This window comes from Passer domesticus, chromosome 8 (genome assembly GCF_036417665.1).
Source record: "Passer domesticus isolate bPasDom1 chromosome 8, bPasDom1.hap1, whole genome shotgun sequence".
Taxonomy (NCBI): domain Eukaryota; kingdom Metazoa; phylum Chordata; class Aves; order Passeriformes; family Passeridae; genus Passer; species Passer domesticus.
Window position 1 is genome coordinate 5,830,876 of NC_087481.1, and position 13,773 is coordinate 5,844,648.

The 13,773-nt window shown below is 49.9% G+C and overlaps 1 protein-coding gene across 1 annotated transcript; it reads right to left on the minus strand.

Annotated features, from left to right (window-relative positions):
* Positions 1-12,061: 12,061 nt before the first annotated feature.
* On the minus strand, positions 12,062-12,994 carry LOC135306200 (olfactory receptor 14J1-like). Its single transcript, XM_064429793.1, has one exon. It carries the CDS (start codon positions 12,992-12,994, stop codon positions 12,062-12,064), a length of 933 nt encoding a protein of 310 aa, XP_064285863.1.
* Positions 12,995-13,773: the final 779 nt, after the last annotated feature.

Here is a 13,773-nt window from a genome sequence, read left to right on the forward strand (position 1 = left end):
TCCCAGCAATCCCAAAAGCTGCCACCTCTTCGCTCTGCCCATTCAGGGGTGCCGGGGCTTTTTGGGCTCCCTTTTGGGCTCCCTTCTCCCCTCATTCTCTGCTCTGGGCTGCTTTGGAGCCCTGCCAGCTGCAAACATCCTCCCCAAAAAACCCCAAAGCCAGGCACCCCCGGGATATTCGGGCTGTGCTCCCCCTCCCCGGGCACCTGCGGGATGGGGGGCGATGCTCCCGGGGCTGCGGCGGCTTCAGGGACCGCCAGGGCCACGAGATTCTCCCTCTCCTCTTCTGCTGCTGCTCGGCCTCTTCCTCCCTCCCTCCTCCTCCTCCTCCTCCTTTCCCGTTCCTGAAGGTTCTCCTGAAGGCTGAACCATGAGGGGAAAAGGGGCAAGGAAAGGGCCTAGTTCGCTGGTGACTTATAGAGATGGACTTGGGCAGAGGGACCTTCAAACTCAACGTGCTCATCTCTTGTTTTCCTCAAACCAGGATTTCCCATTGCCACTTCTTGTGAGGCTGTGAGGAAGATGTCCCTGGACACTGAGGCAGGTGAGGACGAACTCAGTGCCCCTTTCCTCTCTCTCCTGCTCCATCTCCCAGCCCAGCACAGCCCCGGCTGCAGGACAGCCTGGGGGCATCTCCTTGCCCTTGCCTGTGGCCCGGAGGCAAATGCCATCCTGTCCTTGTGTTATGAGTAGAAAGTTGTAATGTTTTTTAAGTTTCAGAGTTAAAAAAAAAACAAAAATAACAAGTCAAACAGGTCAGACTTCTTTGGGTGTGCTGCCAAAGAAAAAGTCCTTAATCACCCGTTAATGGCCGGTAATTAACTATTGTTTCCCTGATGCTGGCCGCTTGCCAAGAAGACACCAATAGAAACCCTCCAGGGTAAAGAGAATGGGCAGTGACACCAGAGCCAACATGCAAATGAGAAATGCATTGCACCCTGGGTTTTTTACAGTTTTACAGTTTTTACAAGAAGAACCCGTAAAATCACGAGCCAACAAGTGACTTAAGTGATGTCTAAGGATGGGAGCATAGTCCCGTACCTGCTTGAACCTTTTTGTTTCTCACCTTAACCTGAAAAGATACTGATTAAGAAGACATCCCGGAGTGTTAAACAAACAAGCTAAGGACTCCACGACTCTCCCGTGAGGACAGAGTCCCCAGCTCTGTCTGCAGACCAGTGGACAAAGCTGCATCATCCTCCTTCTTCGTGCCACACCTGGGAGCAACGGCGGTGTGGGCGCAACCTGTTGATTTCTCCCCACCTGAGCTGATTCTTCTTAATAAAGGCATTAAAAAGGAGAAAGATCTCCTGCCCATTCATTTCAGCTTGGGGGACTCGTCTGGGATAGCCATGCCTGAAGAGGACACCAGGACTGGGACGGCCACCCACCCTGGACCTGCAGGACAGCTGGCTATCAGGACCAGAGAAGACCGGCTTGGGACAGTGACACGGAGCAGCGTCGGATAGGTGAGAATATCCGGCGGCGGGAGAGGGAGGCGAGCTAGTGTGTGTGAGTGAGACAAGAACCGGCAGCTCAGCCCCTCGAAGCGAGTGAGGACCCCTCAGTACCGCGGTTCCGCACCCCCGCGAGGGGGCCGGCCGGGAACAGGGGGAAGCGAGTGGAACTGGTGATTGAGGCGCCTCCAGAGGGGTAAAGAGGACCCCCCTCCGGGCGTGCGGAGGAAATACTGTGTGAGTGGAATGCACCCCAAAGGCTCTGATACAGGTCCTAACGAAGGAAGTTAGGATTTAGGATATCAGGCAGTTTGGCCCTGACAAAGGAGGTCAGGCACCCCTCAGAAGCCAGGGTTTCGAGGTTTGACTGTTTGAGCCTTGGCAAAGGAGGCCAAGGTCTCTCTAAGTCCTGACGAAGGAGATCAGGCAAACCTCAGAGGTCAGGACCTCGAGGATTTTTTTTTTTTATGTTTTGGTTGTTTGTTGAGTCTTGACAAGAGAAGGCGAAGGTCTCAACAAAGTCCTGACGAAAAGGGTCAGTGAAATTGGAGTTTTGGCAGGAGGTCGAGACTTCTTAAATAAGATATATTTCCTTTAGAGAAAAAGACATCTTTGTGATTTGTTTAGAGACAGAAAAATGGGAGGGTGCAGTAGTAAGAAAAGTGGCCAAAGACTGAAGAATATACCTCCCCACAGTCCCCTAGGTGAACTATTAGAGAAATGGGACTTTATAGAAGGCACAGAAGGATTAGATAAAGTTAAGATGATACATTACTGTTCAGAAGTGTGGCCAGAATTAGAAGTGCAAGGAGGATTGCCATGGTGTAGGACGAAAGACAAGTGGATGTGTCAACAGCTGAGTAACTATCTAACGGCTCGAGATACTGATGCTGAGCAATTATTATATGTAGCTTGTTGGTTGAATGCTGTAAAGAATGAAGGAGTGCAAATTTGTAAAGTGCAGAGCAAGAAAGAAGGGAATGAAAGAGGAGATGCTGGAATTAAAGAAATTGGTAAAAGGTGGGACCCCCTAGACTACTTGCCTCCTGATGCCCCTCCACCTTATAACCCTCTCCTTCGAGCACCTCAAATAGCAGATCCAGCCCTTCTCCCAGCTGCCATGGGGGCCATTCCCTCACCACCCCCTTCGACTCCTTCAGCTGCTTCTGCACCACCACTAATACCTACTACAACTGCTGCATGCTCCACCCCTTCTCCAGCTCCACCTAACATACACCCAAGCTCTTCCCCCCCTCCTACTGCAGCCCCTCCACCTCCTCCTAACTGGGACACAAATGCTTCCTTATCTAGTAACCCCTTATCACCAGGTACAGCCATTAGCCTACAGCAAGTCCAAGCTAATGCTAATACCCCTCAAATGAACAATCTTGTGTCTGAAGATGGGCCATACTGTGGTACCCGATCCAAGACCTCCACAGTAGAGAGACTTTTTCCCCTTAGAGAAGTTCCTGTGGGAGGAGTAGCAGGAGGTGTTGGTTTTGTAAATGCTCCTCTAACTGCTTCTGAGGTAAGAGGATTCAAGAAGGAGTTAGGGAATTTAGTTGAAGACCCCGTGGGCATTGCTAACCAAGTGGATCAGTTCTTAAGTCCAAATATCTACACTTGGGGGGAGATGAATTCCATTCTAAATATATTATTTTCCCCAGAAGAGTCCCGAATGATTAGGGCCGCTAGCATAAGAGTTTGGGAAAAAGATAACCGTCCAGGACCCCAAGTGCCATCAGGTGAAGACAAATTGACACTAGTGGATCCCAATTGGAACCCTAACCAGGAGGAAGGGAGGAAAGCCATGATGGAGTACAGGTCTCTGATAATTTGAGGGATCAGAGAATCAGTTCCCAAAGGAATTAATACAAAATTGGCACAAGAGAAGGATGAAACTCCTGCTGCTTGGCTTAATTGCCTAAAGCAGAACTTTCAATTGTATTCTAGAATAGACCCAGACACCAAAGAGGGTGAAGTGCTATTAAAGGACCAGTTTGTTACTAAATCTTGGCCTGATATACGGAGAAAACTAGAAAAGATTGAGGATTGGCAAGAAAAAGACATTAATGAGTTATTGAGGGAAGCATTGAAAGTGTATTTAAGGAGAGAAGAAGAAAAAGCAAAGGCCAAAGCTAGGATCATGGTTGCTATAGCCAGAGAAAGTGTTGGGGCAACACTTTCCTACAGTACGAGGCCACAAAAGAGTGGGGGGTCCACCACCAAGAGCAGGCAAGGATACACCAGTACTGTCAGGGACAGGAGGCATGGAGAGGCCTCGAGTCCCTTTGAGTGAAAGCTGCTGCTATTACTGTGGAGCAACTGGACGCCCCCAAGACTGCTCAGCCCAAAGTTGTGAAACCTTTGCTAGTTGATCAAGATAGCAAAGGAAGCAGCTTTAAGACCACGGGATCTGGTAAAAGTTTTTTAAGCAGAAACCACACCCGAGTAGGGAAAAAGAAGAGAAGAACCCATATTTAGTGAAAAAGAATTAAAGGCTATAAAAGATTTAAAGTTACACCAAGGGCAAATGAGGGGAGTGGTTAACATTAGGCAGACGGGTGTTTCTAAACAAAGCACTTGCTGGGATGGTGTTAACAGAACTACAGAAATTAACCCACTGGGGAGTCCAAGGACTATGTGATTATTTCATAAGAAATAACCTGTGCATAAGCGGATATGACCTAGCAAAAACAATTATAAAAGAGTGTTTAACTTGCCAAAAAGTGAACCAGAACGGAATGGTGAATACCATAGACTCAGACCGAGGTCCACATTTTGTGGCCCAAACATTGCAAATTATAATTAAAGCTTTAGGAATAAAATGGAGATTGCATATTCCATGGCACCTCCAGAGTTCTGGGAGGGTGGAACGAATGAACAAAACTCTCAAAAATGTATTGACTAAATTGGTCGAAGAAACAAAAATGAATTGGCTAAAGTGTTTGCCCCTAGCGCTCTTGCGCATCAGAACAAGACCCCGGTCTGACATAGGGATTTCACCCTATGAAATTATATTTGGACTGTCATTCTTGTATACACCCTATAGCACAGGAGACTATCTGGAAGGAGAAGAAGCTACAAGGAAATATTTAGGAGTAATTGGAAGAACCCTAGAAGGACTTAGAAAAAGAGGATACCTCCCCTAAACCTCCCCTCTGGACACAAAAGCACATGACATCAACCGAGGAGATTGGGTTTTAATAAAATCCTGGAATTACAGACCATTAATGCTTAAATTTGAAGGCCCCTTTCATGTACTCCTCATCACTAATTCTGCTGTGCGAACCAGAGAAAAAGTTTGGACCCACATCACGTAAATTAAAGGACCAGTCCCAGCCCCGAGCATTGGACAAGATTCTTCAGTGTCTCCCTCTGGTATTGGACCAGATTTCACACCACTCTCACCCCCGGGCACTGGACAATATTCATCAGTGTCTCCCTCTGGTATTGGACCAGATTTCACACCACTCTCACCCCCGGGCATTGGACAAGATTCATCAGTGTCTCCCTCTGGTATTGGACCAGATTCTACACCACCCTCACACTCTTACTCAGGACAGGATTCAACCACATCAGGAGTTAACTCAGCTGAATATGCTATTATAAAAGGACCAAATGACTTAAAGTTGACACTCAAAAAGAAGAACGAAAAAGACTGATGAACTGCATAAGAAGAAATGTTTAGAAACATAACATGTCTTAAAGTGTTTTAAGAAATTTGTAAAAGTTAAAAATCGTTAATAAATAATTCTGGTTAAGTCCTCCCCACTTAGTACAAAAGACCCCAGGTTAATCTTCTGCAGAGTGCTCCCCTAGGAGAGACCAAATTAGCAAGGACAGATCAAGAGAGGTTTAACCAGAGGAGCAAGAGACTCTAAAGAGCTTGAAGACTTCTTCTCAGTAAAATCCTCAAGAGGCAAGGCCGGGTGGGCAGGCTGTGCAGGATGACCCATACTGGACTCTTGGGAAGGGTAGTAGTGCTGGCTCTGATTGCTGGTGGTGCTCTGGAGAGCCCAGGAGAGCCGTGCAGTGAGTGCTACCAACCTCTCTATCAGAAAGAAGTAAGCTCCTTGCTGAGAGTCCACACCAATTTACACTACAATTGTGTTAACCTCTCCCAATTGATCTTTTATCAAGAGAATAAGAAAATATATTGGATGGCCTGGAACACCGCCACCTTTAGGCAGCCACTTCTGGGAGAGCACCCTGTAGGAGAAGCCTGGTGGTGCTTTGAACGTGATACTACTAAAGCAAGCCTGGTAAATCTGGTCAAAGGAAAAGATATTTCTAAATATTTATAAATATTTATAAATATTTATAATTATCAACAAAAACTAATACATTTCGGGAAACCCCTAAACACCTGTTTTGGGTCAATGGTACCACAACATCCACTAAATTGCCAAGAGACTGGTCTGGCAGTTACATCATTAGAATTATAAAACAAACAACGAGCTTTCTTTATATTACCCAAAGAATCTGGATCAAGTAAAAGAGTCCCTATATACAATGATTTAAGAAAAAACAAATTGAAGAAGCTATATATATTAAACCAAATTATGAGATTACAGGCAATATTAGAGATAATATCGAATCAGACCACATTAGCTCTTAATCATATTAATGACCAACTCACCCAAACCAAAACAATAATTTATCAAATCAAATTAACTGTAGCAATCATGAGAAACATCTTAAATGAAATAAGAAAACTGGCATATGTAAGAAATCAAGAAAGGACTCCTGTACTTGATTCCAGTTGGTGGGATAATCTATGCACTTTCAAAAAAAGTTGGAAAACTATAACCTTCACTGTGTGTACACTTGTTAGTTTGTTCTTATTTCCCTGTTTAATTAAAATAGTGACATCTGCTCTACAGAATAACCTAAGGATCTCTAAGGGGATTATCCTGAAAAAACTAAAAAAAGTAATGAAGTTAGGTAAATATGATCACCAGAGTGCTCAGAAATTTATAATCAATACAAAAAATATAGGAAATTCTATGTTAATGAGCCAGAAATTGTAAGTTGATGCAAGCTTAAGCTTGATCAAAGAAAAAGAGGGGGGACTGTTATGAATAAAAAGTTATCTAATTTTTTTAAGGTTGCAGAGTTAAAACAAGTTGGACCAGTTGCTGTTAAGTTAGCATCATTGTTGAGAGTTCTTCTTCAATTACCTGTAAAGGGTTGGTGATTAACCATTGTCCCCCTTATGCTTGCCAGGAAGTGACACCAGACCCTGCAGGTACCAGGAGAATGGGAGTGGCATCAGACCTAGTATGCAGATGAGAAATGCACTGCACCAAATTTTGCAGTTTTCCAGGAAAACCCCTAAAATCAACGAGCCAACATAGAACTGAGTGACCTAAGTGATGTCTAAGGATGGGAGCGTAGTCCAGTGCCTACTTTGATCCTTTTTGCTTCTCACCCTAACGTCAAAGGATGTTGACTAGAGAGAGGATCCGAGGTGTTGGACCGAAAAGGCGGAATCTCCTAATCTCTGGTGAGGACGGAATCCCCAGCTCTGCCTGCAGACCAGCGGACACAGCTGTATCACCCTCCTCCTCTGTGACACTCCTGGGAGCACTGGCAGCGTGGGCGCGACCCATCGATTTCTCCCCACCTGAGCTGATTCTTTTTAATAATGGCATTTAAAAGGAGAAAGATCTCCTGCCCATTTATTTCACTCCAGACCCCCAAGTTCTCTCTGAATTCCCTCCCCAGACCCAAACTGCCCGACATGTGCCCCAGAAATGTCTCCAGGGACCCCGAAGTGCTGCCATGAACCCTGCGTGAGAAAAAGATAATTAAAAAGATGGCAAGAGGAAACATAGGGTGAATTACCATAAAGAGGAAGAAATCAATAACCAATAGAGGTTAATTGGTAAATGAAGGGAATTGTGATACTTGGAACGAAAGAACATGAATTTTATTGATTGCCAAATAGGTACAGATTTTTAATATAAATATACAAGTAGGTTAAAAATGAAATAAAAATACTATTACAAATAAGAAATAAATACAATAATAAATTTAATTTAAAAATTAGAAATACAGAATAAAGTACATTAAACTTTTTATGTTTTGGGATGTCAGTCCCAGGTGGGCAATGTCAGACATGGAGAGACTGGGGGTGAGGAGCAGGTTGTCCAAAGCGGGTCATCCCAAAAGGTGCTCATTCTTCCCCATGCTCAGACCTCCTAGGGAGACATTCAGCATCAAGATCACCTGGGGAATGCTTCTGTCACCACTTCTCTGAAATGAAAAATAAAAAAAATATTTACGTGATTAAAAACCCAAAAATCCTGAGGTGCACTTTGAAATCTTCCTCCTTAACAGAACTCCAAACTGACTCCAATCACTGCACAAGCCTTGGAGACTTGAAGACAATTGAAGGGAGACAAAGAGCTCCTGAGGGCTTTCTGTGTTTTAATCAGCCCCATGGTGGATTTGGGGCTGGGTCCAGGAGCCTCAGGCACTGAGAGAAGGATGAAGAAGCTGCTCAAGGAGTCAGCAGCAAAACTCCAAGTGCCTTGGAGCATGGCTGGGCCCCAGTGAGGGCAGGGAGTGCCAAAGGTTCCCCAGGGACTGGTGAGAGCAGATCCTTGAGGCCAGGAGTGCAGGGAGCCCAAGGCTCTGGGCAGGGAACTGCAATGCTGAGCAAGGCCTGGGCTGGCTGGGGGAAGCAGAAAGGCCAAGCCCTGAGCCCAGCCTGGGCCAGCAGCGCCTGTCCCTCACGGGTGGCTCGGGGCTCTCTGTGGGGCAGGGGGATGTGAGGGGCAGCAAGGACAAATGCCATCAACCTGCAGCCCCTGCCAGCCTGGCCAGGGAGGCCAAGGGAGAGCCAAAGTGCAGCCCCTGCCAGGAAAGTTCCTGTTGTGGGGCCTCCAGAGGCGCTGCCTGAGCCCAGGGCACAAAGGCCTGGGTGCCTGTGGCCCTGCCAGCCCTGCCCAGCCCTCGGCCATCTGTCCTGCAGGCTGTGCCCCCTGTGCGTGCTGCTCCTGTGCCCTGGCCGGCTGCACTCGCCCCTCTCGCTGTGCCCCAGCATTTCTCAGCCAGCGTTTCTGTGCCCTCCCTGGGCTCCCTGCACCCAGCGCTGCCGGCTCCTGGCACACAGAGCCGGCCATGGCCCAGCCTCACGCTGCCACACCTCGAGCACCACAATTCCACCCTGGCAGGGACTTTGCTTTCTCCTCAGCTCCAGCCTGAACCTTCCAAGCTGCACTTTGGGGAGGTTTCCTGCAATTCCCACTCCCAAGGAAAGCTCTGTCTCCTGCTGCTCACAAACAGGGAAGGGCTGGTGGGAGATGTGCTGGTCAGAGGCTGTTTGGGGCACAGTCACCATGAAATTATTAGTTGTTTCAATATTCTGTAAAAGAAGGAGGGGCATCAATAAATTTTCTGCCCTGGACTTATAAGAGCAGACTTTGGCCTATTGAGGATGCAGATTTGGGGAGTACCAAATCAGGTATTGATTTTTTAAAGATAAACAGCCCTTAAAAACAACTAGTTCCAGGAAGGATGGAAACGCTTCAAAAAAGAAATCTTGAAGGAGCAAGAGTAGGCTGTCCCTTTGTGCAGAAAGATGACCCAGAGGGGGAAATGACTGGCCTGGCTAGGCATGGAGCTTTTGCAGGAATTTAGGGGTTACAAAGAGGGTGCAGCATCTTTGGACATAGGGGCAGGTAAATCAAGAAATGTTTAAGGTTGTTGTTAGTTTGTGCAGAAAGAAAATTAAAGAAATGAAAGCTCAATTAGGACTTAATATGGATACTTCTGTGAAGGATAATTATTATGTTTTTATAAGCACATTCATGGCAAAAGGAGGGGTAAGGACAACCTGCATTTCTTATTGTGGGAGATATGGTTACCAAAGATGAAGAATGGGCTGAGGTCCTTCACCCCTTCTTTGCCTCAGTTTTCAACAGTAAGACAGGCTATCCTCAGGACAAGTGTTCTCCTGAGCTGGTAGATGGGCACAGGCAGCAGAACAGCCCCTGGAATCCAGGAGGAAGCAGCTGGGGACCTGCTGAGCCACTCAGGTGCTCACAGGTGTCTCTGGGAGCAGATGGGGTCCATCCTAGGGGCTTAAGGGAGCTGGTGGATGAGCTCCCCAAGCTGCTCTCCATCATTTATCATCAGTCCTGGATCAGCAGGGAGGTCCGAGAGGAGTGGAGGTGCCAATGTGAGCCCATCCCCAAGAAGGGCTGGAAGGAGGATCTGGGGAACTCCAGGCCTGTCAGCCTGACCTTGGTGCCTGGCAAGGTTATGGAACAGATGACCTTGAGTGCCATAACAGGGCACCCACAGGATGGCTGAGGGATCAGAGCCAGCCAGCATGGATTTCAATATCTGCATTGATAGTCTGCATGAGGGGATTGAGTGCACCATCAGCAAATTTGCAGATGACACCAGGCTGGGTGTGAGTGTGGATGTGCTGGAGGGTAGGAGGGCTCTGCACAGGGCCCTGGACAGGCTGGATCCAGGGCCCAAATCCAACAAGGTGAGGTTTAACAAGACCAAGTGCCAGCTCCTGATCTTTGGCCACAACAACCCGTACAGCACTAGAGGCTGGGGACAGAGTGGCTGGACAGCAGCCAGGCAGAAAGGGACCTGCAGGGACTGATGGACAGCAGGCTGGACATGAGCCAAGTGTGCCCAGGTGGCCAAGAAGGCCAATGGCTCCTGGCCTGGATCAGGAATGGTATGGCCAGCGGAGCAGCGCAGTGATTCTTATCCTGTTCTCAGCAGAGGCTGGGCAGCACCTCCAGTGTTATATCTAGTTCTGGGCCCCCAATTTATGAAGCACATGGAGGGGCTGGAGCATGTCCAGAGAAGGGCAACAAGGCTGGTAAAGGGGTCTGAAGCACAAGAGCTGTTACGAACGGCTGAGGGAGTTGGGGTTGTTTATCCTGGAGAAGAGGAGGCTCAGGGAAGTCAAGTCAGTGTCAGGACAGAGTTTGGACTTGATTATCTCCAAGGTCTTTTCCAACCTTGCTGATTCTGGGATTCTCTGAAACCACCTTTGGAGCAGTTGCAGGATGAGCCCTGGGCCTCCTCTTCAGAAGCTCCAGCAGCCCAGGTGCCTCACCTTCTCCTGCCAGCCCCAAAGCCCATCCTGTCAGTCCTGCAGAGCCTCTGCAGCTCCTCCTCATTGCCCAGAACAGGGAGCCCTACAGGCAGACACAGCAGCCCAGATGTGCCCCCCTGGCCTGGGGTGCCTCTGGCAAGGGAGCAGCACCAGGCACTGCAGGAGCCTGCAGACAATTCCTGCAGCACTTGGAGGATGATCCTGCTCCCCAAGGGATGTTCCCATGGTGCCAAGTCAGGAACTGGAATGGGGAGTGGGGCCAGAGAGGAAAGGGCAAACAGGGATGGGCTGTTTGCAGGGGAGGGAACAGGGCTGGGAAACAGGAAGACATTTGTAGAAGGAAAAGTAAAGGAAGCAAAGGTGAAGCCAAGGAAATGCCCAGGACAGTTTGGGGATGGCTGCCAGGCAGCCCTGGCTCTGAGCAACAGCGTCTGCAGTGGCACAGGAAACTCCCAGCTGATGGGAACAAACTTTCTGGCTGACTGCAGAGGCCAGGACAAAGCTGAGTGGTTTCCCTGGTGTCCTCCAGCCCTTGCTGGCCCCAGGGGCTGATGGCATTTGTGCTCCCTCAGGTTCATGTCCCCACAAGCAACAGCATGGGGGTGCTCCCGCCTGCTCTGTGCAATGCAAACAGGGGCTCCTGAGCCAGTGCTGCCGTGGCTGTGCCTTCAGGGATGCGGCACCTGTGTGAGCTGGGGGAGAGGCCAGGGCTGCAGAGGGGGATGTTGTTGGCAGCTCCATGAGGACGCTCTGGGACGCTGCCCTGGGCTGTGTAGCGCACTGGGGATGGATCAGCCCCTGCTCTGCTGCTCCTTCCCATCTCCCCCAGGGCCCTTGCAGAGCCCCAGCCATGCTGTTTGCCCCCAGCCTGCCCACGGCCAGCCTGGGGCTGCTCAGCCTGGGGCTTTTCTGTGCTGAGCATTGGCCTGGCCGTGTTCTTGAGAGAGCCTGGGCAAGGAGCCTGCAGCCCCCAGGGCCTGGCCTGAGGCGTCAGCGCTGCCCCAGCAGTGCCCATGGCCTGTCCCTGCTGCAGCCCCGGCACTGCCAACCCCAGGACTGTGCCCGGCCCCGAGAGCACTCAGGCCCTGCAGCAACACCAGGGCCACCAGGGCAGCGGGGCAGGGCCACGGCAGCAGCACTGGCAACACCAAGTGCTGCTGCTGCTGCTGGGCACAGCTGCTGGGCCAGCACTGATCTGCCCCAGCTCTGCACACAGACATTGCTGCTGCAGCTCCAGAGAAGGCAACAAAAGGGCATCTCTGCAGAAATCTCTGCTGGGAGATTCTTTAGTTTGTTTATAGCCACGGAGAGCACAGCCCCTCATTGACTCAGTCTGTAGTCTCAGGGATGATGGAGAGAAAAAAAAAATGAGAGACTGGCACAAACACTGACATTTTTTTCTGGATAATATTAAAAACTTAAAGAAAAGGAACCTCCAAATTGAAACCAACAAGAAGTATCAAAGATGATTTTTATTACAAGTGATTTGCAGAAATCGGCAATCACTTTAATGTTCCTGAATGCATCCAGTGATCAGTCTCCGCACTGCAGCCTTGAGCTCCTGGTTCCTCAGGCTGTAGATGAGGGGGTTCAGGGCTGGAGGCACCACCGAGTACAGAACTGACACTGACAGATCCACAGATGGAGAGGAGATGGACAGGGGCTTCAGGTGAGAAAACGTACCGGTGCTGATAAACAAGGACACCACAAGCAGGTGAGGGAGGCAGGTGGAAAAGGCTTTGTGCCGTCCCTGCTCAGAGGGGATCCTCAGCACAGCCCTGAAGATCTGCACATAGGAGAAAACAATGAACACAAAACAACCAAATGATAAACAGACACTAACAGCAATGGGCCCAAGTTCCCTGAGATAGGCTTTGGAGCAGGAGAGCTTGAGGATCTGGGGGATTTCACAGAAGAACTGGCCCAGGGTATTGCCATGGCACAGGGGCAGGGAAAATGTATTGGCTGTGTGCATAAGAGCATTAAGAAAGCCACTGGCCCAGGCAGCTGCTGCCATGTGGGCACAAGCTCTGCTGCCCAGGAGGGTCCCGTAGTGCAGGGGTTTGCAGATGGACACGTAGCGGTCGTAGCACATGATGGTCAGACGGGAAAACTCTGCTGATATGAAAAACATAAAGAAGAAGAGCTGTGCAGCACATCCTGTGTAGAAGATGGTGGTGGTGTCCCAGAGGGAATTGTGCATGGCTTTGGGGACAGTGGTGCAGATGGAGCCCAGGTCGCTGAGGGCCAGGTTGAGCAGGAAGAAGAACATGGGCGTGTGCAGGTGGTGGCCGCAGGCTACGGCGCTGATGATGAGGCCGTTGCCCAGGAGGGCAGCCAGGGAGATGCCCAGCAAGAGGCAGAAGTGCAGGAGCTGCAGCTGCCGCGTGTCTGCCAATGCCAGCAGGAGGAAGTGGCTGATGGAGCTGCTGTTGGACATTTGCTGGGGCTGGCCATGCAGTCCTGTTCAAGGAGGACACAGTGACGAGTCAGGGCTGACTTTGCCAAACAATGTTCAAGCCCTTTCTCCCACCTCTGCCCCTGCTGCTCTGTGCCATCCAATTTTCCTTTTCTCAGAGCCCTTCCTTCAGCCCTGTGCCTGGAGCTCTGCTGGGATCTGGCCCCTTTGCTGTGACGAGCAGGGGCTCTGCCCATGGACATCGAGGGGTCAGCTCTGCTCTGCAGCAGTGAGGTCAGGGGAACAGGGACAGGGGCCAGTCCTGGGATTGGACTTCATCAGCCCAAACTGGTCCTGAGGCAGAGGAGCTCTGCTGCATCTCCTGTCCCAGGGCTAAGGAACAGTGGCAGTCAAAGGCAGTTTGAGAGGGTTTCCTGCTGTGCCCAGGGAGATCAGAGAGAACTGAGCAATGCAAGAGCAGTGGCTGTGACTCAGTGAAGGGTGAGGGGAGCTGCTCTGTCACCCCATCTGTCCCCAGCTGCCATTTCTGAGATCCAGGGCAGTCCCTGTGCTCCCCTGGAAATCAGCCTGGCACAGCTGGGAGCAGAGGGACCCACAGCAGAGCAAACTGGCTCAGCCTTTCTCAGAGTCTCAGCCCCACTCTGGCCAAGGACACTCCTGTCCCTCAGTGTCCCCTGGAGGCAGCTCACAGCTTGGATGGCATCTCGAGGACACACCAAGGGTCATGTCCATGGCATTCCTTGAGGAGAGTTGGCTCATTGCCAGCCTGCCCTGCCCAGAGCTCCCCGGGCACAGGGAGC